The 23,608-nt window shown below is 56.3% G+C and overlaps 1 protein-coding gene across 6 annotated transcripts in view; it reads right to left on the bottom strand.

The window, feature by feature from the left end:
• Positions 1–594: 594 nt before the first annotated feature.
• The window catches only part of RUNX3 (RUNX family transcription factor 3), a 65,946-nt gene continuing 42,932 nt past the window's right edge, over positions 595–23,608 (bottom strand). For 3 of the 6 annotated variants that reach the window (XM_055260969.2, XM_063631149.1, XM_063631150.1), the window contains exons 5-7: positions 20,244–20,348; positions 8,009–8,167; positions 595–3,632 (exon numbers count right to left, since the gene is read on the bottom strand). In XM_055260969.2, coding sequence (XP_055116944.1) covers positions 3,088–3,632; positions 8,009–8,167; positions 20,244–20,348 — 809 coding nt within the window. In that variant the 3' untranslated portion in view covers positions 595–3,087. The remainder of the gene's footprint in view (positions 3,633–8,008; positions 8,168–20,243; positions 20,349–23,608) is intronic. The other 3 variants (XM_063631151.1, XM_063631152.1, XM_063631153.1) reach the window with 2 other exon arrangements.

Here is a 23,608-nt window from a genome sequence, read left to right as displayed (position 1 = left end):
GGTCCCAGTTCAGCCACGGACAACCCCAGGGAGACATGGACCTTGCTGACACTCCTTCTTTGCACCTCGGTTGTCTCATCTGCAAAATGGGGGCACTGAAGTGGCTGCTTGCTCCCAATCCCCACTGTTGCTAGCTTGCCACAGATCTTGAAACACGAGCCTCAGAGGGGGATTCTCACCAAGGCAGTTGGACTCTCCCTCTGCCTCTGCCCCCTCCCCAAATCTGAATCTGGGGCACGGGCAGGAATTCCTCCCAACACAGCTGGGAAGAATCACAGCCCGCTCATGATTGGTGGAAAGGTCGTGGCACTTTGAAGACCTATTTGATGCTCTCCTGGGGTCCCAGCCATACAGGAGCAGGCCTCACCGGCTGTCCTGTGACCAGGATGGTCTCTGCGGCCATTCCTGAAGAAGTTGGAAGCAAGGAGATGAAGGCGCTGGGTGTCTCTGTTCCTGTTCCTCCTGGGCAACAGCAGGAGGTCTCCATCCTCTCCCCCACCCCGCCCCACCTCCATGCATAGCCCTAGAAACCTGGCACTGGACTCCTTCCACACATCTCAGTTATATTATTGTAACAAATCAGTCAAAATTCCATTTTACAGTTAAATAGTACAGAAGACAGTTTACTGTACAAGCAAGTTGTGCATCAAAAACAAACACCAAGCAAATGATAGTGCAAAGCAGTTTCCACCCTGCTCCATCCTCTCGCCAGCTCTGGGATGGTTTTACTTCGGATATGAGTGCAGCAGGTGTCACACCTCAGCATGACAATATGTCACAAAAGATTGGTACCCACTACTGACAGGCTCACAGTAACACTGTATCAAAATATCTTCCTTTCCTCGTGCTTCCTATATCAGTGTGTTTGCCTAGTACAACTTTAAAGCAGCCTTGTAAATAAGGACCTACTTTTACCAGCCCAGGCTGTCTGTACCCACTTTGGGCTTTACAGACTCAGTACGGCTGCCATCACTTTTTGTCAGGGGATGGGGGATGGGGTAGGAAGAGCAATTTATTTCCTATCCCTGCCTCTCCAGGATCAGGAAGGGGTAGTAATCTGGGATGAGACTACAAAGTGCTGGGCACTGGGAACCCAAAGGTGCCTCCCACGCTGACCTGGGACCAGCTACAACCAGAGAACAGGAGGGAATAAACTACAAGGGCAGTGGATTGATAGCTGCTTCCTGAGAAGGCATGGAGAGGCCCCTTGGGTGCAGGGAGTCAGCAGCTATTTTGAAGAGATGGAGACTGTTTTTCCAGTGAGGACAGGCCAAGAGAAACCGCAGCGAGAGGGAATGGAATAGGATCACCAGGACTGCCTAACCTGCTGGTGTGTCTCTGGTGTATGGTTCTGGCCGTTGTGACAGATTGGGTGGGGACAGTGCTCTCACAGAGACAACCACTGAAGAGCATTTTGTAGGCAGATTTCTGTATCCACAGAGGCCGAGGCAGAAAGTTAAAATACCACATGCTGCTAGCCTTTATGTGTTCCCTTACGCCTTTTCTAAGCCTCTCTGGGGCCAGAGAACTCTGATATGAGAATCCACACAGCCTGGCCCTTGGGCAAGCGCCCACTTTCCCATTGTGCAAAATTCAGGGGCAAGACTTCACCTCGGAACGCAGTGCAGCTGAGCTGTGGCTGGAGAGCCCTTTACAGTGCTTCTGTCCTGCCACGCACAGCCAGTGCTCCCTACCTGTCACATCCTGCCCACCTCCGCACAGCCTCCTGGACAGATGTCCTAGAGTCACAGAGAGAGAGCCCAGCGTCTCATCAGCGTTTCCCTCGTCCTCCCAGGGGCGCCTGTGGTGCAGGCTGGTGGGATGCTGCCTAATGGGGTGTGTAGCCCCTTGAGAAAGTATTGAAACCCTAATAACCCCACACCCTCAGGAGGCAGCTGGGGGTCCGCAGGGGGGAGAGGGGTGGGGATGTTGCTTATAATCAAGGAGCTATACCTGTAAGAGACCTTGTGTTTGAAAATGTTAGATTAAGCTTCTTTTTCTAAAATCAGTTTAAAAAATTTTTTTTTTTTTTTGCTCAGGACTATTTGCTTTCAGAGCACAAAACAGGTTACAGACAGGTGTGCGCCAGGAGTTGCAAGATTTGGCTGGATCCTCCCAGGAGGCTTGGGGGATGGGGCACAGCTTGGCTGGACCCAGGGGGGACAGGGACATTGATGTCTGACCCAAAATGATCCCTCACCTCAATGCCTTCTGCTAGGACCTATCTGGCCCTCCTGTTCTCTCCATAAATGGAAATTATGAGACCACCTAGGGGAAAGGGGACCTCCTACTCCCCCACCCCCCACCCCGCCGAGAACTGAGAGTGGATGCGTTGGGCTGGTAAAGTGCGCGGAGGAGCCGGTCTGTAGGTGCTTTCCTGGCTTTAAGGACTTGATGCCATAGACTCATCTTCTCTGGGGCCTGGGACCCACACGGCTGCGGGAAAGCCAACAGTCAGGAACCGCGGGGAAGCTGGGCCGGGGGGACTGGCTTGGATGTGTTCTCAAACCATCTCTGCCAGCAGCGTGCTGGGTCCTGCCCCATCTGTACAATGAGGGGAACCCCGCTCAAGGGTGGCGGGGGTGGGGGACATTTTCCAGTTCTGACTCAAATCTGTGTAAATGCAGACGGGGCTGGACCCAGGGGGTGCAGGGGCTCCAACGAAGGTGCAGGGGTCGGGAGGTTTCCCAGGGCCTGAGGCTTATCCTGTGGGCCAATGCTGCCTCTCTCTGGAGGAGAGATGGCCTCTGTCCCAGGAGACATGGGCCCCATGCAGCACTGGGCATAGCTGGAGACAGTGACGTCCTTCTGTAGGGGTGGCAGGAGGCTGATTCCCCACAGAAGTATGGGATGAGATGGCCAGGACCTGGGCCAGGGGCAGTGTCCCGGGCCGGGGTGGGGGTGGTTCCCTACGCCTCTGTACAAGGATGTGGCTGCACAGATACAGCCAGAGCCACCCACAAGCTGGGACCAAGACCACCCCGGAGCGCAGGTCCCATCCCTGCCCGGAGCCTCGGAGTCGGCCCATCACTGGTCTTGAAGGTTGTTAGGGTCCCCGCCTCCAGCAGGAGGAGTCCACCAGGGCAGTCAGTAGGGCCGCCACACGGCCTCATCCATGCGGCCTGGAGTGCTCAGGGCCGTGGGTGAGTTGCTGTGGCTGCCGTCGGCCTCCACGCCGTCACTCTGGCCGCCCAGGCTGGGGTTCATGAGGTTGCCGGCGGCGACAGAGGCAGCGCTGCTGGTGCAAGAGGCCAGCATGCGGGTGGGCGAGCGGTCGCCCCCACTGCTGCTGCCGGCCACCATGGAGAACTGGTAGGAGCCAGAGGATGTCCCGTAGTACAGGTGGTAGGGGGACGGGTTGGCCTGGAAGGGCCCGCTCTGGTTCTGCGGGGCCCCCGGGTAGGGTGGTGGGAGGTAGGTGTGGTGGAAGCGGCTGGTGGCCGGCATGCCCGCCACGCTAAGGCTGCTGATGCTCGTGCCCGAGGGCGTGGCGCTGTAGGGGAAGGCGGCTGACATGGCCCCGGGGTAATGCATCCTGGGGTCTGGGAAGCGGCTCTCCGTGAGGGTTGGCAGCGTGGGGAAGGAGCGGTCAAACTGGCGGGGGTCGGAGAATGGGTTCAGTTCCGAGGTGCCTGGAGGACAGCAAGGAAGAGGTCAGTTGCAGCTCGAGACAACCCCAGGAGGCCTTCCTGAAGAATGACCTTGGGCTGTGGTCCCCAAGGCCCATCTGAGGGACCCCTAGTTCTAGACCTGGCTCTCTTCTTCCTGCCCTAGGCTGCCCAGGGCCTCCCCTGCCAGCACTCCGGACACAGACCTGCCGGGAAGCTGGTGGGAGCGTGCCTCGGGCCAAGAGGGGCCACGGGAGCCCCCCCCCCGCAGCAGCAGCAGAAGAGAGGGGGGGTCTTTTCTTCTCTTTAAATCCTCCTTCCCAGCCTCGCACAGGAGAGGCCTAGGATGTGGTGGTGGGGCTGAGGGCAGGGTCAGCTCAGGCCTCCCGGCAGCCCTGCCCAGGCAGGTTCCTGTCCCCACCGGCCCGTGTTAACCGCTGGCAAGGCCGTGGACGTGTAAAGGCTCCAATGACCGTGTGAGACCGGGAGTTGGAACCCGCTTTTGAAGACAAGAAAATGGAGGCAGCGAGAGAGCAAGACTGCGTCTCTGTGGCAGAGAAAGGCCTGGTTCTCATCACAAGGCTTCTGCTGGGGACACACGTGCCTCTCCTGCCCAGGTGCAGCACGCGGAGGTTCTGTGCGCTCACACCTGGGTTGTGGGCACTGAGTTCACAGGAGCTCTGGCCTCTGCCTCACCCTGGGCCTGTGTCACTGGAGCTGACTCGTGGCCACACAGGGACTGGATGCCACCCTAACCTGCCTCGGCAGCAAAGTGAGACAGCAGTCAGACAAACGTGGGGACCCAGACCCCGACCTGGTCACAGTGTCCAGCTCAGACCCCGCCCCTGCTCCCCCAGGAATGTGGCTTCTCAATGGGCTCCAAGGCAAGGGTGTTCCATCCTCTGTCCCCAACTTTTGTCATCACAGACCCCCAAAACCTCAGCATTCAAAGGGGCTCGGGGATTGAGTCTAACACCCTTGATGGGGAAACTGAGGCCCAGACAGGGTGAGGCACTCGCCTCAGGGTCACACAGCACATGGGACCTGGCACACAATCCTAGGGCCTCTGGTCCTGAGCCCCAACACGTACTTGAGAGGGAGCTGTCCCGTCTTTGAGGCAGCACAGGATCAAGGCTTACTGTGTGGCTTCTGGAGCCAGACAGTTATCCTGGTTTGGACACTTACTAGCTTTGTGTCCTTGGGCAAGTCACTTAACCTCTCTGTGTATCAGTTTCCCCATATAAAACATGAGACGATGACAGTTCATCAGGATTCAGTTAATACAAATCGAGTACTTAGAATGGCACTGGGCACAGAGCAGGGGTCCATGAGGCTTTGCAAGGCCACTGTGGCTGTGGTGCCTCTTACTCTGGGTACCCAGGAGAACTGGCTCATTCAGGTCCCTGCCAAGTTGAGGCCCTGGTGCGAGGCCTCCCTTCTATTCTGGCAGCGGGGGGAGGTGGATGAGCCCCCAGCAGTGGTCCAGAGGTGCCGTCTGTCCAGCCCAGCAACCCCTCTGTGTCACCCACCAAAGGATAGGGGCTGGTGCTAGCTGGGGTGGGCTCTGCCTGCCATGCCAAGGCTTGGCTAAGGACGGACAGCTATGACCCTGAGGTGCTGTGTGACTTCGGCTGGGACTTGGAACTTCTCGGGGCTTTGGGGTCTTCCCAAGTCAGCTGGGGTATGTTTCCCTCAGCAGTGGACTCTGGCCCTGGGCGTGGATCCGAACAGAGTGATGCTCCTGGCTGAAGGTAAGCAGACGTGGGGACAGCAGTCTGGTGGTGGGGGCCTTCTGGGACATCTGCGATGCTCCCTAGTAGGTCACTTGGCTGTCCCTGCCCCTTGAGGCCGAGAGCCTCCGAGGCACCTGGCTGCCAGTTTTCATCTGGGGAGCCCCTCGGCGGGAGAGGTCTTGTTGCAGGTGCTGGGCACGTCAGCACAGCTGAGATGGACGGGGTGGAAGTGGGTGCTGGCTGCCTGATGGGAACCCCATTCTCAAGACGAAGGAAACAAATGGGGACCGCAGGATGCAACAGCAGGACTGGGCCCCTCAGATCTCACGTGGGCTGTAGGCGCTGGGCTGGGCCTCCCTGCACCTGCCACCGTCCCCTCCAGCCTCTCTCCTCAGGGCCACCACTCCTCCTCTGGGGTGATGGGGGAAGTACCTGCCCTCAGCACTCCCTCAGACCCCCCAGCAGCTCCCTCCGAGCTCCTGTACCCCCACCCCGCGGCCTCGCAGCCCCAGGAAACCCGAGCTGCCCGGGGCACTGTCGAGCGGCCAATCCCAACAGTGGAAGGAAATGTTTATTTTCTTCTCCAGATTGCCCTGGCTGCTGCATGGTGGCTGAATGAGCCCTTTCAGCTGTGAGAAGCCCCCATTGTGGGTGGTGGAGGCTGGGGGCTGGGGCTGGGGTATGGGAGGTGCTGGGGTCTCTGCACTGCTTGCAGTGACCAAGGTTGGGGGGTCAAAGCAGTTAACAGGCACCGAGGGAAGTGGTGGTGAGGTGTCCCGAGGGGGACCCCAGGAGGAAGTCTGAGGGCAGAGGGAGGGGGGCCTGTGAGAGTGACTTCCCAAGCCTGGGTCTGCCAGCAACCCCTCTTTGTCAGAGACCTCCTTCTCCCCACTTCACAGATGAGAAAACTGAGGCTGAGTTCAAGTGACTTGTCTAAGATCCCACAGCCAGTGCCTGGCAGAGCCTGAATTCCCAGCCTGGTCCAGCTGACTGCACAGTTCTCCTGCCCTGTCCTAGTCATCTGAGGCCCTTTCTCTCACCCGAAGGGGATGGGCCTGAGGATGGAGAGGCCTGGCTGCCTGTGGCCCAGTGCTGTCGGGGGCTAGCGAGGGACTGGGCCAGGCCTCAGGAGGAAGCAGGCAGAGAAGCAGAAGTCAGCCACTGCCCCACACAGGCTGGGCTCCCTTCCTCCCAGCCCAGGGTGGAAGCAGCAGCTGTGCCTGCTGTGGGGCCAGGCACTGATTCCCAAGCTGTGCCCACCCAGCAGTGGATGGGCAGATGTGGGCTCTCCTTCCATGGGGGCTGGTGGACAGGAAGCCACTGTTCACCCCACCTCCTGGATTCTGGCTCCCCCGCTGGGCCCCGATCCCCTGGCCTGGCTCTGTCCACGGCAGGGAAAGGCTGCCTCTCAGGACCAAGAACCAAAGTCCTGAGCCCAGGCCAGAAGGGGAGGGGTCCTCTCTTCACACTGACGGCCTGCATCAAGCCCCTGGCCACTGCACTATGCCTGGAACAATGTCAGTAGAGAGACCCAGTCGGCCCCCACCTCAGCGTGGCACCGCAGAAGGGGGTGGGGCAGGCAGACCGGTTGGCAGCCCTGTTCCAGGCCCCTTTATCTGTCCCCTCAGAAGTACAGAAAGTTCTTGGGAGCAGGTACTGTGGAGATTGTGGACCTGGTCCCAGATGGGCTGTGTGACCCGAGGGTGGCTCTGAACCTCTTAGGCCTCTCAATTCATTCATCTGCCAAGGGGGTTCTAACCAGGCTCCGGGGCACTGAGAAAGAATGGGCACAGTCCGTGATGGCAGCCAGCCGCCTGCATCTGTCCACCCGGCCACCAAGCACCTTTGGCACCCCACTTAGCCCGAGGGCCGGCTGTGCACACAGCCTCCCATGTCCCCAGCTCACTGACTGAGAGAACAGAGGAGAGATGCAGCCGCCAGCTGTTTAGCGAGCGCCTACTATGCGCCAGGCACCTCGATACTCCAGAAGACCTGCCTGAGGCCTGGCTGCAACTGTGCTTGCTGTATCCGTCTAGGCAGTGGAGATGGAGACCCCAGCTCCGTCTTCCCGTCCACCTCAGCTCCTCCTGTTTGGGAGGACTCTCTGGGCAGGGTGGGAGACCTTTCCCAGGAATGCTACGTGCCTCTCTAGGGTTGGAATGTCACTTAACAGTGTGCAAAGTTTGTGTGAGTACAGTAATGTCATTTGAATGTCATCCCAGCCCTGGGTAGTGGCATCCGCCACCAATCCACTTTCGGATGAAAAATCGCAGGCTGTGGGGCAGGGGTGGGGAAACTGTACATGGCAGGGGCGAGTCTGTCACAGCTCCTTGGACAAGTCATGCCCCAATTTTAATAGGGGCACTATGGGGTTAACCCCATTTCCCCAGGCACAGTGAACTCCTGGTATGCAGATCCCTGGGGCCAGGCACCGGGCATGTGTCGGTAATGTCAGTAAGTGTTTGCTGAGTGAATGAATGATGGCTAGCACACAGCAAGCCCACAGGAACCGTCTGCAGGTGCCAATGAGCACCAGCAGCTCCTCTACAAAACAAGGGCGTGCAGTGACTGATCTTCGGACAGGCTTTTGGTCTGGGGCAGATTGGACCACATCCAGGCCCTCCACCCCCACCTCACCCCGCTGCAGCCCCTCCCTCCGTGCCGTACCTTGGATTGGGGTCTGGGGCTGGCTGCTGAAGTGGCTTGTGGTGCTGAGTGAGCCTCGGGGGCTGGGTGTGCTCGGTGTCACCCGCATGCGCAGCCGTTCCAGGTCCCCAAAGCGGTCAGGGAACGGCTTGGTCTGGTCCTCCAGCTTCTGCCGGTGCCCTGCAGAGCACAGGGAGCCCATCAGCCATTGCTTCCCCAGAGCCTCAGTGGAGACAGAAATGCCTCACTCTGCTGGGAAGATCTTCCTGAGGTCTGACCTTAGGCCTCTGCTGGGAGAACCCTGAGGTCACCACCGGCCTCTTTACAGAGGTTTTCAAAAGACTTTATGAACAGAGAATGGTGGTTATGTGCCACCCCACATATCTAAACCTCCACAACACACGGCGATCTAACCCTCCACAACACACGGCGATCTAACCCTCCACAACACGCTGCGATCTAACCCTCCACAACACACGGCGATCTAACCCTCCACAACACACGGCGATCTAACCTTCTACAACACGCTGCGATCTAACCCTCCACAACACGCTGCGATCTAACCCTCTACAACACACTGCGATCTAACCCTCCACAACACACGGCGATCTAACCCTCCACAACACACTGCGATCTAACCCTCCACAACACACGGCGATCTAACCCTCCACAACACACTGCGATCTAACCCTCTACAACACACGGCGATCTAAACCTCCACAACACACGGCGATCTAACCCTCCACAACACACTGCGATCTAACCCTCCACAACACACTGCGATCTAACCCTCCACAACACACTGCGATCTAAACCTCCACAACACACGGCGATCTAAACCCCACAACACACGGCGATCTAAACCTCCGCAACACGCTGCGATCTAACCCTCTACAACACACTGCGATCTAACCCTCTACAACACGCTGCGATCTAAACCTCTACAACACGCTGTGATCTAACCCTCTACAACACACGGCGATCTAAACCTCCACAACACACTGCGATCTAACCCTCTACAACACACTGTGATCTAAACCTCTACAACACGCTGTGATCTAACCCTCTACAACACACGGTGATCTAAACCTCTACAACACACAGCGATCTAAACCTCCACAACACACTGCGATCTAACCCTCTACAACACACGGCGATCTAAACCTCTGCAACACACTGTTTGGCAGAAGAGGAAACGGAGGGCCAGGTGCAGTGGCTCACGCCTATAATCCCAGCACTTTGGGAGACTGAGATGGGAGGATCAGTTGAACCCAGGAGTTCGAGATCAGCCTGGGCAACTATCAAGACCCCTGTCTGTACAAAAATTAAAAAAAAAAAAAAAAACTTAGCCAGGTGGGGTGGCACAAGCCTGTAGTCCCAGCTACTGGGAAGACTGAGGCAGGAGGATCACTTGAGCCCAAGAGGTGGAGGCTGCAGTGAGCTGATTGTACCACTGCATTCCAGTCTGGGCAACAGAACGAGGACCCTAGAGCTAAAAAAGGAAACTGAGATAACAGACATGAGAAAGTCGCTCATGCCCCCAAGGGAGGCAGGGAGATAACCCAGGAGCACTGCCACCCTCTGCCTCCCAGCATCCCAGCCTGCCTTGCACACTGTCTCCCATGTCTACGAGAACAATGGGAAGGGGCCCTAGGATGGGACTGAAGGCTTTTCCAGCCCTAAGTCACTCTGGGATCCCCAGAACATGCCTTCTTCTCTCTGGGCCTCAGGCAGAAAAATAACTCCACCAGGATGCTGGGCAGAGGTGTAGGGGGCTTGCGTGAGGGACTAGACAGCCATCTCTGCCTGGAAGCTGGGGTCAGGGGAATGAGACGTCGCACCTGGAGAAAACTGCCAGCATTTTCCACTCCCTATCTGCCAGAGCCCACACAGGAAGCATCCCAGCCTCACATCCGAGGGCTCAGAGGTGCTGGGAGGGTCAAGGTGGCCAGGCCCCCGCCCTCCTGCAGCCTGCTGAGGCCGAGGGACACTTCTGGAGTGACATCAAGCTTGCAGGGACCTCCCCTGCCACGCACACTTTTAAAATTACTAATTTTACATTTCACAAGCAACATGTGAATATTTACAAAAATAAAAGCATTACAGATAAGGCTCTTTCCACTGCTCTAAGCTCCTCTCCAGAGTCCTCACTGTGACCAGTTCCTTTCCAGACATTTTTCGTCTTCCATGAATGGAAAACGCAAAGTAAGTTTCTCATGGAACTCTCTTGAACAGTCTCAGCCTGGGTGTGTCATTCTGTAACTAACTTGCTTTTTTTTTTTTTTTTTTTGAGACGGAGTCTCGTTCTGTCGCCCAGGCTGGAGTGCAGTGGTGCAATCTCGGCTCACTGCAAGCCCCACCTCCCGGGTTCACGCCATTCTCCTGCCTCAGCCTCTCCGAGTAGCTGGGACTACAGGCGCCCGCCACCACGCCTGGCTAATTTTTTTTGTATTTTTAGTAGAGACGGGGTTTCACCGTGGTCTCGATCTCCTGACCTCGTGATCCACCCGCCTCGGCCTCCCAAAGTGCTGGGATTACAAGCGTGAGCCACTGTGCCCGGCCTGTAACTTGCTTTTTCAGTAGCACACCTTGGAGCTCAAACTCAGTTTCCTTATCTGCAAAATGGGGAGAGTAATCCAGCCCCACAGAAATGACGGAGTTCCCACAAAACCCTGGGAATCCTCCCTACTACGGAAGGGATTCAACAAGCATGGCGAGAATGACACTGCTATCCCTCCTTCCTGCTGGCCACTGGAGGCACAGTTCACTCCACAGTCCCCTCCACCCACACTTCGGTCCTTCCCAAGCTTCCCCTTTAGTTCCCTTACGTGCAACACTCCCCGGAATGTCCCTGTTCACACCCCCTAGTGGCTGCGGCTTCTCCAGGGCTGACCGGAGGAAAGGACGGCTCCCTTGGAGGACTGTGCACTCCAGGGTTCAGCTGATCAACCCTGACATGGTCACGGCCATTCTACCTCACATGACTTGGTGGGAGGCTGCCAGGCAGGCAGGGTGGCCAGGCCCTCTTCTACAAGTAAGAGAACTGCAACTGCGGAGAGGCGAGGAAGCTTGTCGGAGGTCACACGCCAAACAGGGGGTGGGATTTTCTGGACCTGAGACCCTTTAGAAAAGAAGATGGGGGCTAGGCGTGGTGGCTACACCTGTAATCCCAGCACTTTGGGAAGCCGAGGCAGGCAGATCACCTGAGTGAGGTCAGGAGTTTGAAACTAGCCTGGCCAATATGGTGAAACCCCGTCTCTACTAAAAGTACAAAAATTAACTGGGCATGGTGGCGGGCGCCTGTGATCCCAGCTACTCGGGAGGCTGAGGCAGGAGAATCGCTTGAACCCGGGAGGCGGAGGTTGCAGTGAGCCAAGATCGCACCACTGCACTCCAGCCTAGGTGACAGAGCAAGACTCCTTCTCAAAAAAAAAAAAAAAGAGATGTGGAAGGGGCTAAGGGGGAGGAGAAGGTTTGCCTAAGGCCTTGGGTCTAGAATGACATGTGCATTTTCTAGATTGGCAGAGGGAGAAGAGGCAAGATGTAGGTGGGAGGTAAAACAGAACTCACTGTGCTTCCTGGGGCCTGGACGAGTGACTTCTGGGGACTCGAAAAGTGGGAAAAGACTGTCAACTACTGTAGGGCATGAGGGGACAGAGCCCGAGGCCTTGCCTGGGCCTGATTTCTGATTTTCAGAATGAGAACACAATGGATTCTGGTACTTGTAGGCCCCCAAGCTCCCTATGCATCCCTGTTGGAAGCTCAAACAGGCATCTGGGAGCGTCAGAAACAAAGCATGGGGCCTGGGAGCCACAGGGGCTCAGCCAGTCACCCAGAACCAGGGAGCCCCACCTTCTCCTCCAGTGAGGCCCCAGACCAGGAATCCATGGGACACTTGGTGGCAGGAATAAGACCATTTGGTCTCTGCCCAGGCCCCCACTGCTGCCTCCCAGGGCCCTTGGCAGCAAAGGGGAAAACATGGGCTGGGGGCGAGTTTAGCTGGAGCTGGGGCTGCAAACTCAGATGCCCATAGGGATGGGGCAAGTCACGTGAACAAGGCAAGTGGGATGGGTGGGGCCTGGGGCAGATGGGGAGGAGGTGCCTTGTAGAAGGCACCTGACTGCTACCCTGAGGAGGGCAGGCCCAGTACGGCCAGAGCTTCCAATTCCAGGCCAAGTCCTCAGCCCTAATAGGCCTTGGAGGAAATGTTGTCTTTGCTCCTGAGGCCACTGGAAATGGCAGGGAGACGTGGATGAGCCGGGGGACAAGTGAGCAGAAGAATCTTAACAGGCATGAAGCCTGCCGGGTGGACGTGGGGACCACAGACTGATCCGACAACAGCCCGAGTGCAAAGGACCTGGGTGTCTTAGCCACAAGCTTGAAGGGAGCCCATAGGGCTGGTGCAAAACCTCAGGCCTTGTTACTTTCGTCACAGGAGAATAAAGTCCCCTGTTTCTGAGTCACACCATGTACAAAGAGTGTTTACAGTTACTCCTGCAGCCTGGCGGAAGAGGGCGGGGTTCACAGCCAGCCTGGGTTCGAGGACGGGTCCTGCCACTTGCAGTCTGGTGGCCTCACTCAAGTCACACTCCTTTCCCCCACCCCAAGCTGCGGTGTCCCTATCACACTGTCTTTGTGGGTTGAGGTGCTGGCCTAAGGTGTGGACACTTTCCAGCCACGTGGGTCACCACCATCATGACCGTCGCTTTTATCTCTGCTCATGCCCAAAGGAAGCAGAACTATCACCCCATGCTGGAGACCGGGGTGTGGGGGCCCGGATGCTAAAGTCAGGTGAGGAACACAGAGCCTGAACAGCAAGGCAGGATTCACACCCGGATCCCCTGACTCCAAGCCCAGGGCTCTTTTCCTGACACTTTCCCTTTTGTTCCCATTGTTTAGACGGGGCCACTGAGGCTTCACCATGAGACCGACGCTGAGCGCCTGTTCCGGGAGCCAGGCTGTGGGTTGGGTAATCTGACCCCAGAACCCATGCTCCCACCATATGCTCCCTTTGCCCTCCGCAGGGCAGACTTCCCAGAGGAGGGGAGTCCAACAGCACTTCGGAAATTGCTTCCTTGTTACTGTGGAACGCTGGAGCCACTGCCAGGGAGGGGCAGAGGGGAGCCAAGGCGGCCCCACGTGGCCAGGGCGCCAGAGAGTCTCAGAGCCACGGGGCCAGGGCTCTCACACTGGGAACAGAAGTTCCTGTGCCTGAGGAAAGAAGATGGTCTTCAGAAAAAGCCTCTTTCATTCGGTTACCCAGAACGAGAGTCGGGTGGGGAGCTCTGGCTCTAACCCACTCCGTCACCTCGGGCCCAGTCCTGCTATGCCTCAGTTTCCCCTCTGCAGAGTCTGCTCATTGAGGCCCCTTCCTTTTGAAAGTCCCTGATTTAAGGTAGCGAAGATCAGCCGCTGGTCAGAGGGGCCCCAGAAAGAAAAGAAGGCAGGGCTGCTGGCCCCAGGGCCCACCCGCTACCACTTCTTCCTGCTGCTGCTGTTCCCAGTATTTCTCGAATATTCTCTGCCCCCCAGTCTTCAGAGCCTCAGCTCAAGACAGCCTCTGCCAGCAATGCTTTCTGTCCTGTGAAGCCCAGTCCAGGGGCCCCTCCTCCAGGAAGCCCCCCTTCTCCCACAATAGAGCCCCATCACACCACTGCAGGCTAGGACTGCCCTTTAAAGCAGTCGCCAGCAGGAGTGGAAATCATCAAAACGGCAGCAGATGCTTACTGGGCGCTTCCTCCACGGCAGCATCTAAGCAGCTGACAAGCACCGTCTTGTTTCGCCCTGCAGCATCCCCTTGAGTAATGTCTGCCACCATCCTATCATACAGGTGAAAAACTGAGGCTCTGGACAGCCAGTGAGCTCAAGGTCATGCAGAGGACACATGGCCACCTGCTCTCCCTAGAGCCTGTGTTTTCACAATCGGGACTCCACAATAGATGTTAGGGCCCTGTCCAGCCCCGGGGCCCAGAGCTGCTATCTGCAGGCCCAGGAGGATAGGACTTGAGAGAGGAAGATGAGAAGGTCTCAGTGGACTCCACCAGGGGCCCTTCCCTGATCTGAAGTTCAGGGTTGAGAGTGCAATTTCCAATCACACCCTACTCTAGCCCACCAAGTCACTCTCTGCCTCTGGGCCACAGTGTCCACATCTGTAAAGTGGTTATCATACTGTCTAACCCCTGAGGGTGCCGATGAGCTGGAGGACAGGCCACATGTTTTTAAAAGCAGAGGACTGAGGTGGCTGGGGAAAGCCCTGCGTTGGCCCTCAGGGCCTGTCCTGGCTGCTGTCAGCCTCCAGCTGCCGGGCTCAGATCAGACAGCTCCTCCAGCATGGCCTGGATTAGTGCCTATGACCCTCACTTATGGGAGGGCAGATCCCAGCCTGCCCCTCCCAAGGGCCCAGTGGCCCCAAGCTCATACCAGGCAGCTGTCACTCACCAGTGGTCATGGTCTTGGGCAAGCCACTCTTGCCCTCTGGGCCTCAGCTGTCTTATCTGCAAAATGGGGATCACACCTCTAACCCCCGAGCGTCAGGAAAGGTTTCAAGAATTACACAGCCCACCAGGCCTTGGCCTTTGAGGAAGGTGTTCTGGGTTCCCATTCTGACTTGGCCATCTACTCCTAGGCAAACAGCTCCTCTTTGATGCATCTGTGCAGTGGGGGTGACCAGCCTCACAGGCATATGATAAAGGCCAAAGTGGGAGCAGGAATGCTTGGCCCTGGTCAGTCTGGGGACTCACCAGGGTCACACAGTGTGGGAGCTAGAGGACCAGGGCTGGATTCTGGGTTAGCGGCTCCTTTACCACTGTCCCCAGGGAATCCTTCCCCACCACCAGCCTGGCCAGCCTGGGGTCCTACCCCTGCCAGGTACCTGGTGCTTCTGGGGGAACCAAGAGACCATCAGGGTTACCCCCCTGCCTCCATGCAGGCCCAACACAAGCCCCTGTGATAGGAGTGGCAACCATTTTAGCAGCCATCCACGATGTGCCAGAAACTGTGCAAGGTGGGCCATACATGTTGTCTCCGAGGGTCATATCCCTCTGACAGGCTGTGACTATCACCCCCGTTTTACAGACGGAAAAGTGGAGGCACACGGTCAAGGTGACACGGTGTGTGGCACCCCTGACATTCAAACCTGGAAAGGTCACACACTCTATGGAGCTCAGCTGCTAAGGTCATCGCTTTCCAAGACCTCCATGAGAGAAGAGCTGGGTCACCTGGCCATAAGGTCCAGCTGGCAAGAGGCCAGCTCGGTGTTCAGCCTCTCGGGAAAAACAGAGTCAGGCAGGGCCACAGGAAGAGCATCGTCTGCTGGGGACAGTGTGGGCTCCAATGACCAGGCCCTTCACCCATCTGAAGCCACTCGGCAGCCTTCTTGGCTGCCTGGTGCGGCTGTGACCCAGACACAGCAGCCACTGTCTGCCCAGCAGCAGGGTGGGGCGCCGGGCCCGAGGCCGGCTCTGTGGCCTGTCAGGAGATTTACACCCGACTCTTAACAGCCTCGCGGAATCGCAGGCGGGTGCCGGGCCTGGGGTGGTCTGCTGTGAATCGGCCCCCTGTGAGCAGATGAAAGCCGGGTCGGTGGCTGGGCAGGGAAACGGGCTGGCCGGGGGCCAGCGGGCAGGGAGGCGAGCAGTTCCCTCCCAGGGCTGCAAGTGGGGCTTCCAGCGGCCTGGGGTTGATTAGGGGAACCCGGGAGGTCTGTGGTTAACCCCTTCCCTCCTGCTGGGCAGACTCCATTAGCCCTGCCCCTAGCACAGGGGACACTCCTGGGGGCTGTGGGGATCTTGGAAGCCAGGGACCTGGAGCGGTTGCCTCTCCTCAGCCCAGGAAGAAACTGCAGAAACTCTAGGGCCTTCAAAGGCCCAACTACGGGCTTAGGGTCACTTCTCCTGCCCACGCCAAACCCTCGGCAGCCACACTCTGCTGGCTGCTCACTTCAGGCCCCTGCTCAAAGGTCACCTCTTCAGGAGGCCTCCCCGCCCCATCCCTTGTCCCATCCCTCGCACGCTCCACTCCTTCTCCCAGCTTTGTTTTTCTTCATAGGACTTCCCACTACCCGAAATGACATTAATGAATCATTTGCTTATTCATCAACGATTCATGGAGCAGCTCTGAAGGGCTCCCGCCTGCGTGCCCGGGGTCTAGCTGTACCAGGGCCTGGCAAACAGAGAAAAGAACTCTGCCCTTGTAGAGCATAAACAATAGGGGGCCGGGCGGGGTGGCTCACGCCTGTAATCCCAGCACTTTGGGAGGCTGAGGTGGGCGGATCACTTGAGGTTGGGAGTTCAAGACCAGCCTGGCCAACATGGTGAAACCCTGTCTCTATTAAAAATACAAAAATTAGCTGGGTGTAGTGGCGTGTGCCTGTAATCCCAGCTACTCGGGAAGCTGAGGCAAGACAATCTCCTGAACCTGGGAGGCATAGGTTGCTGTGAGCCGAGATCTTGCCACTACACTCCAGCCTGGGCCACAGAGCAAGACTCCATCTCAAAAAACAAAACAAAATGGGAGAAATGAATAACAAATGAAACAAACTATCGAACTAGATAGCACCTTAGAAGGTGGTAGTGGTAAGTGCTCGGGGTAACCTTAAAGCCAGGAAGGAGAAGGGGGAGAGGTGAAGAAGGCTGTGTGTGTGCCACTTGAAACAGGGAGACTGCTGAGAAGTGCAGAGGCTTTAGGGTGTAAAGGAGTTGGCCATGCATCTGGGGGTGACAGGTAGGAGTGTTCCAGGTAGAAAAAAGAGCAGTGCAAAGGCCCCCAAGGCAGGAGTGTCCCTGGCAAGTTTAAAGACCAGCCAGGAGGCCAGGGTAGCCAGAGCAGGGTGTGGGAGGGAGGGCAGGGGGTAACGGGCACAGGCTAGGTGGGCGTGAGGGCCATTCCCCCACAGTGGTCCATGCCAGACTTGCCAGGTGTCACAGGCCCTCCTGCTGGGATCCTGGACCCGGCTCAGCAACCTGCTTCTTAACCAGCCCCCAGTGACTCTGAGGGACACCAGCACTGAGAACCTCAGAAACCAAGGCCACACAGGCAGGAAGCCACCAAGCCAGCCTTCAAACCCAGCTGGCCACCTGGCTGCAGGCCGGGCACGCTCTGCAGGGCACCAGAGGGGAACGACCCGGCCACAGAACCCACAGCCGGCCTTAGGGATCTACAGATTCCCAGTCCTTGGCTCCCAGGACCAGCCCCTACTCCCACTTCACCCCACAGCAGGCTCAGATTTCAGAGGGTCGGAGGTGGCAAAACAGGAAGAAAGCTGGGAAAGGAAGTCCAGGAGCACAGAAGGCCTGTAACAACCCGTGAAGGTTCAGGGGGAACTTCCTGGGGCCAGGCCACGGTAAATTCAGTCAACCCTCACAGTGACTCCCCTAGGCAGACACCAATACCATCCATTTGACAGCTGAGCACACTGAGGCGAAAAGGCCCTTCCAAGTGGCCCTCACTACCCACAGCCCCCGGGTTGGAGCCCCCAGGGTGTGCTGACAGTCACCTTGGGCAAGAGGTTTTGCGTCCTGGCCTCTATCCTCTCCTGGGGCTGCCCAAGAGATCAGTTACTGGGGACTTTGCACAGGGCCTGACACAAGGGAGGGGGTTGCTCAGTGACCAGGAGCCGCCCAGCTGGTCCCTTCACTCTTATAGATGGGGACACTGAGGACCCGAAAGGCCAAGGATTTGTCCAAGGCCAAAGACAAAGGAGTGGGGCTGCAACCCAGGGTATGGGGGGGGACCTGATCTCAGAGCCAGGATATGCCAGGGACAGGAGCAGGCAGGTCCTAAGGATGGGGGACCTAGTAGACTGCCCCCCCGACTCCATCTCTGCTCTGTTCTGTAAACAACACCACTGATCCAGCCCCTGCCGGGGCCCAGAGAGGGAGGTCACCTGTCTCAGGTGGTGCAGCAAGCCTGGCTTCTGACGCCGTGGGTCTCCAGGCCCAGCCTCTGTCCCTCCCTCTTGTTGCCTCGTCCTGAGCCACCCCTTTACCTTCCAGCTCACCCCAGAAGGGGCCATCTCAGGTCTGGGAGACCCAGGCAGGGAAGAGCAGGCAGGGGATTCTGCTGGAATCGCCCACAGGCAGGGCTGAGTCTCCACACTCATCCAGGGGCCCCAGCAGGGCAGAGTGGGCGGCTCTGGGGTAGGCTGGGCTGAGCATGGAGGGCTCTCAGAGATGCCAACCTCGCCCGGCCCCTTGGGATCTTCCCACCAAGTGTCAAGACCCCTGTCCCGTGCCTCCCTCTTTCTGGAGTGGCTCCTGAGTGCCGAATCCCCAACCAGAGCCCACCTGAGGCTCCTGTCCATGCTGACCCTGCCCCTGGAGACGCAGGGCAGGGGCTGCCACCTCCTTCAATGGAGACTTGATGCCTGTACCTCTATTACCAAAGCAGCCACCCAGCTGCTGCCCATGAGAGAGCTCACCGTTGACTAATGGTGGTGGTGGGAGTGCAGGAAGGGGGCTGGGTACTGAGAACGACAGAACGCTGAGGACCCAGTGACTCATGGGACCCCTCTGTTCTACGGCCGTGTGCTGTCCACACGTCGCCCCTGATCTCCAGGCCCGCAGGGCGGGTGGCATCATCACACTTCATGGAGGAGGGAGCTGAGGCCCAGAGAGGTCAGTGACTTGCCCTAGGTCACACTGCAGATGACAGCCCTGGCTAAAGTGACGGATCACCTGCCAACCCCCACTGCTAAGTGCTTTCTACAGATTAAGCCACTGTTTCCTCGCAGTAGCATCATGAGGTAGCTGCTTGTGTGAATCTCATTTTTCAGTTCAGGAAACTGAGGCACGGAGATGACTAGCCCAAGGACCCACAGCCAAGAAGGCTGGCTCGGAACCTGCTTTCTGCACCATGGTGGTCTATAGCTCACGAGGGCTTCCCAGCCATCACCACCTTGAGACTCCTGGAGTCACTGATCCAGTTCTCATGACAAAACTGAGGCCACAAAGAAGACATGACTTGCCTAAGGTCACGAAGCCCAAGGCCAAGGGCATGGGCTGGTCTATGTCTGATCTCAGCAGGAGGGAACCGGCAGGAGTGTGGCCAGAGCAAGTGCTGGCTGGGAGCTGACGGTGCAGGCCTAAGGATGCATGCAGGGGCTCAGGGCTGGCAGAGGTGACCCTGACAGCCCTGCAGGGAGACTCTTCCAGGGCTGCTGGACTCAGCTCCAAGCCTTTCCCAAGTGGCCAGATGCTGTGATGGGCCCAGGAATTGGATGATGGGGTGTCAGGCCCAGCTGACTCCCAAGAAGGGAGGGGCCAGCCCAGGGCTAGGCCTCCTGCCCCAGGCCTCCTGCCCCAGTCCTGCTCAGCCTAGAATCTTGCCTCTGGGAAGACTGAAGCCTGGGGCGCCTTCTTGCACCTTGCACAGCATTAGGTCCTATTGAGGTACCCAACTCCCTCAGGCCTGGATTCTCTCCTCACTGGAACTTGGGTGACCCCTCTGGCTCTGCTGTCACCAAGATCCCATTCAATAGTGACTGCAAAAAGGTCTTCTAAACTGCAAAGGGTCACATTTCTGAGAAAGAGAGGGGTGGGCCAACCCTCAGTGCACCAAGCTGAAAATGCCTCGGGGAGGTGGGATGGAGCTCAGGAAGCTGGCTGGCTCTATTTCTTTCATTCATTCATTCATTCATTCATTCTGTGGACACGGCCTCGGCCTACCCTCCCACTTCCCCAGCCTTAATCTGACCTTCAGCAAGCAGAGAGAATTAAACAAAAACTCGCTTTGATGGACCAGAACTCCCTGCTCATAGGGTCCAGGTGCCTGGACTCTGGGTGACCTGAGCAAGTCACATGCTAAGATTCAAAGACTCAGTTTCCAAGGAAGAGGCCTGGCCTCACAGCCGGACCAGCCCCTGACTTTTGATCACTCCTGCCCTCCACGATCCCTCAGCCACCGGCAGAGAAGCTGGGGGCAAAGTAAAGCAAGCCTGACCCAACCTCCACCCAGAAACACACAAGCACCCCACAAATGCCACATCTGAAAGCTTTCTCCATCCTTTTCCTTTCCTTGACTGGCTCAGCAGTCTCCATGGACCGTCATCTCCACTCCCAGCCTCCTCGCTGGCCTCCCACAGTCTCAGGCTAAGCCCAGAGGGTTCAGGGGTTTGCCAGCAGGCACGCAGTGTGTGGGGGCACAGAGCCAAGGACTGCAACCCCCCAGGAGGGCTCCATCTGTCTGACCTAGCTGCTGTCCTTCCCGCACTGGACCCTCCTCCCCCGCGGAGAGGTTCAGGGGGCTCCGTGGCACTTACGTCTGGGCTCCCGGGGTCCGTCCACGGTCACCTTGATGGCTCGGTGGTAGGTGGCCACTTGGGTGGGGTTGGTGAACACAGTGATGGTCAGGGTGAAACTCTTCCCTGGGGAGAGTGGGGGATAGAGGCAGGCGGTTGGCACCTGGAGCTTCCACAATACCCTGCTCTCCCACCTGTACCTACCCCTGGAAGCCCCTAACTGTCAAGAAGGGGCACTCTGTCCTCTTTGAATGTGGGCAGAAGATAGGGCTCGGGTGAAGTTCAAGCCACTGGGCTTGGCATTCAAGGCCCCTGGGGGTCTCACGCCAACTTTGTCATCGCCCTCCCCCGCCCCATGCCGTGGCCACCCTGGCTTATGTTCCCCTCTTCTTGGCCTTTCTGCTGTCTCTTCTATTCAGAAACCCACACGATTTTGTGGTGGGGAGCAGGATGGGTATATTCTATTTTCTGAAAGTAATTGGTGATCTTTGTAGAAAAATTCAAGAACATAGAAAATATAAACAAAGAAGAGAAGACCCTCCCACGGTTCCACTAGCTGGAGATAGACACCGTTACCATTCCGTGTTTTCCCTTTCAGCTCTTTTTGTATGGGTTTGTATATTTACACAGTTGCAGTGGTACTAAAATACAGATTTTCATACTGTTTTTTTTTTCATTTAACATCACATCAGAAGCACTTTCCCACGTCATTAAAACTCCATAAACTTCGTTTTTAATGGCTGCAAAATATTTCAACTAAAGGAAGCCTCCTCATCTTTTATCTATCTACCTCCTTACTCTTGGATATTTACATCGTTGCTAATTTCTCATTGATGTGTGCAGCTGGAGCTGCAAAAGGACTGATTTGGGAGCTGCAGACATTTCTTCTGTAGACACAACTGTTATTTCCAGAATGTTGTTCTATTTTTAGATAGACATTTGGCTCCAAAGTCTCCATTCAAAATTCCTGAGAGGGGAAAAAACTTTTAAAATACTATTTTTTTTTTTTTTTTTTTTACCACTTAAAATAAAATGAAAGTGACGTTCTGTTTATAAAAATCTTTGTCTGCATCTCTGCTTATTTCCTTAGAATAGATTCCAAGAAGCGGTGAGTGATTTCACGGCAGCAGAGGGTTGGGACATATTACAGGCGCTGATCCCTCTTGGAGTGAGATGAGTCTCCGGAGAGATTTAGTCGTCACCCTCGCGCGTGAGGCTGCGTCACACCCCAGGGATGTGTCTATCAAGATGGAAGATCTTTTACACGCTCTTGATTTTGTTCGCCTTTTTTTCTATTACTAGTGAGAATGAAACTTTTTATATGATTATTATCCATCATAATCCAACACAAATTATTGCTTCATGTTCTTTTACTTTCCTGTGAAGGTTTTAGTGCCTTTTAAAAATCGCTATATATTAAGCTTGTTAATACTTTCCATGCTGTATTTGTGGCCATCAGTTTCCCGGGGCACAGGCCTGCACATTTTGCCTTCACACGGTGGGTGGTTTTTCATTTTCACTTCTATTTCTCGTTCTTCTATCGTTTTATGTTTAGACGGGTTTCTCCGGGTAGAAAGCAGTTTATGAAGATTTACTTTCCACAGTCTTCTCTCTACTTTCTACAGTGAATCCTCTGATGTGTCTGGGATTTTGGGAGTCTGGGTGAGAGTTCTCCTCTCATCCTGTTCTCTATTACGATCCACAGCCTCACGCTCTATGAGATTGGTAGCAGGGAGCGGGGGAGATGTGCGGATCCCCCAAGCCAGACTTTATCCCCCTATCCCTGCCTCTTGATCCCACGTACAGGCCTGGGAACTCCCTGTGGGTAGGGGCCAATGGTCTTGCACTGTCACCTGTACCCCAGGACTGGCACAGGATGGTCACGGAGGGAGGCTGCCCAAGCGCATCCCTCTGGTGTCCCCCTGACAAGCCTCCAAGGTGAGCACGTAAGTTTCAACAGCCCCATGTTGCAGGTGGGAGATGAAGCTTAGGGTGGAGACCAGGATCTCACAGTTCTCTTTGCATGGCTGGGTACTTGTTGGTCAACTGATCAAGTGAAAATTCTAGCCCCACAGGCAGGAGAATCCAGAACAAAATTAAACCAGCCAGGCTGCCAGGAGCCATGCCACAGGACCCAAGGCCCTCTGAGACACCAGGGGGAATTTAAAGCTCAAGACCCACTGAGGTGTGACTCCAGCTGGGAAATGAGGGGCTTCCTAGAAGCCTTTTCCTAAGCCAGCCAGCTGAGGCAGGGATAGAAATTCTGACTGCACTTGCCCCCGGAGCCCCAGGTCAGAACAGACCTGGTCTCCCACTCTCAGATCGCAGGGGCCACTTTGCATGATTTCTGGAAGCAGAAAGTGCAGATGGTCTAGGGAAGTGCCAGGCAGATGCCTCGGGCTCCCTGCCCGACCCCTCCTACTGCCTTTCATCACTCTGAGGTCATTTCTCTCCTGGAACTCTTCCTCCTCCAACCAGCCCAGCACTCTCCTGGGGTGCCTGAGCCTCTGACCCTGCCAGCATTGTCCAGCACCTTCTTGGTTATGACGGGGAGTTTAGGCAGACAGCCCAGAGCCCTAGGGGCCAGACTGCAGACACGGAGGACTAATGGGCTCCAGTGCCCTGCCACAGGGCCCCGGGCCCACAGCAGCATTTGAAAGTTTACTAAAACACTCCTTCAGGTCACCCACCTTCTCAGTCAGGCCTTCCCTGGTCACTTTATCTGAAGTAGGCATTTTTAATTTTAATTAATTTTTTTGAGACAAGGTCTTGCTCTGTCACCCAGGTTGGAGTGCAGTGGCATGATCACAGCTCACTGCAGCCTGGACCTCCCGGGCTCAAGTGATCCTCCTGTCTCAGCCTCCTGAGTAGCTGGGACAACAGGTAAGTGCCACCATGCCCGGCTATTTTATTGTTTTACTTTTATCTTCCTTCCTTCTTCCTTTCCTTTTTCCTTTCCTTTCCTTTCTTTCCTTCCTTCCTTCCTTCCCTCCCTTCCTCCCCCCCCTTTCGCTCTCTGTCTCTCTGTCTCTCTCTGTTTCTTTTTTCAAGCTTTTACTATGTGCCCAGGCTGGTCTTGAACTCCTGGGCTCAAGTGATCCTCCAGCCTTGGCCTCCCCAAGTGTTGGGATTACAGGAGTAAGCCACTACGCGTGGAAGGCATTTTTAACTTGGCTCCGTAGAATTGAACGAGCCTGAGAACTAGGATAGGAAAAAATTACAACTGTATTGTCCCTAACCTCTAACTGAAATTTAGCATCACTCTCAAGTACGAGTGTAGGCAACAAACCACGAGGTATTATCAGCCGTACCTGTGACCTTGTCACCAACAGACGTCACAGATACTTACATATCACATTACAGTTGCTGCAGATTGCTCTAAATAT

Source organism: Symphalangus syndactylus, chromosome 22 (genome assembly GCF_028878055.3).
Source record: "Symphalangus syndactylus isolate Jambi chromosome 22, NHGRI_mSymSyn1-v2.1_pri, whole genome shotgun sequence".
In the NCBI taxonomy this organism is placed as follows: Eukaryota; Metazoa; Chordata; class Mammalia; order Primates; family Hylobatidae; genus Symphalangus; species Symphalangus syndactylus.
This window is presented reverse-complemented; position numbering and strand designations above follow the sequence as displayed.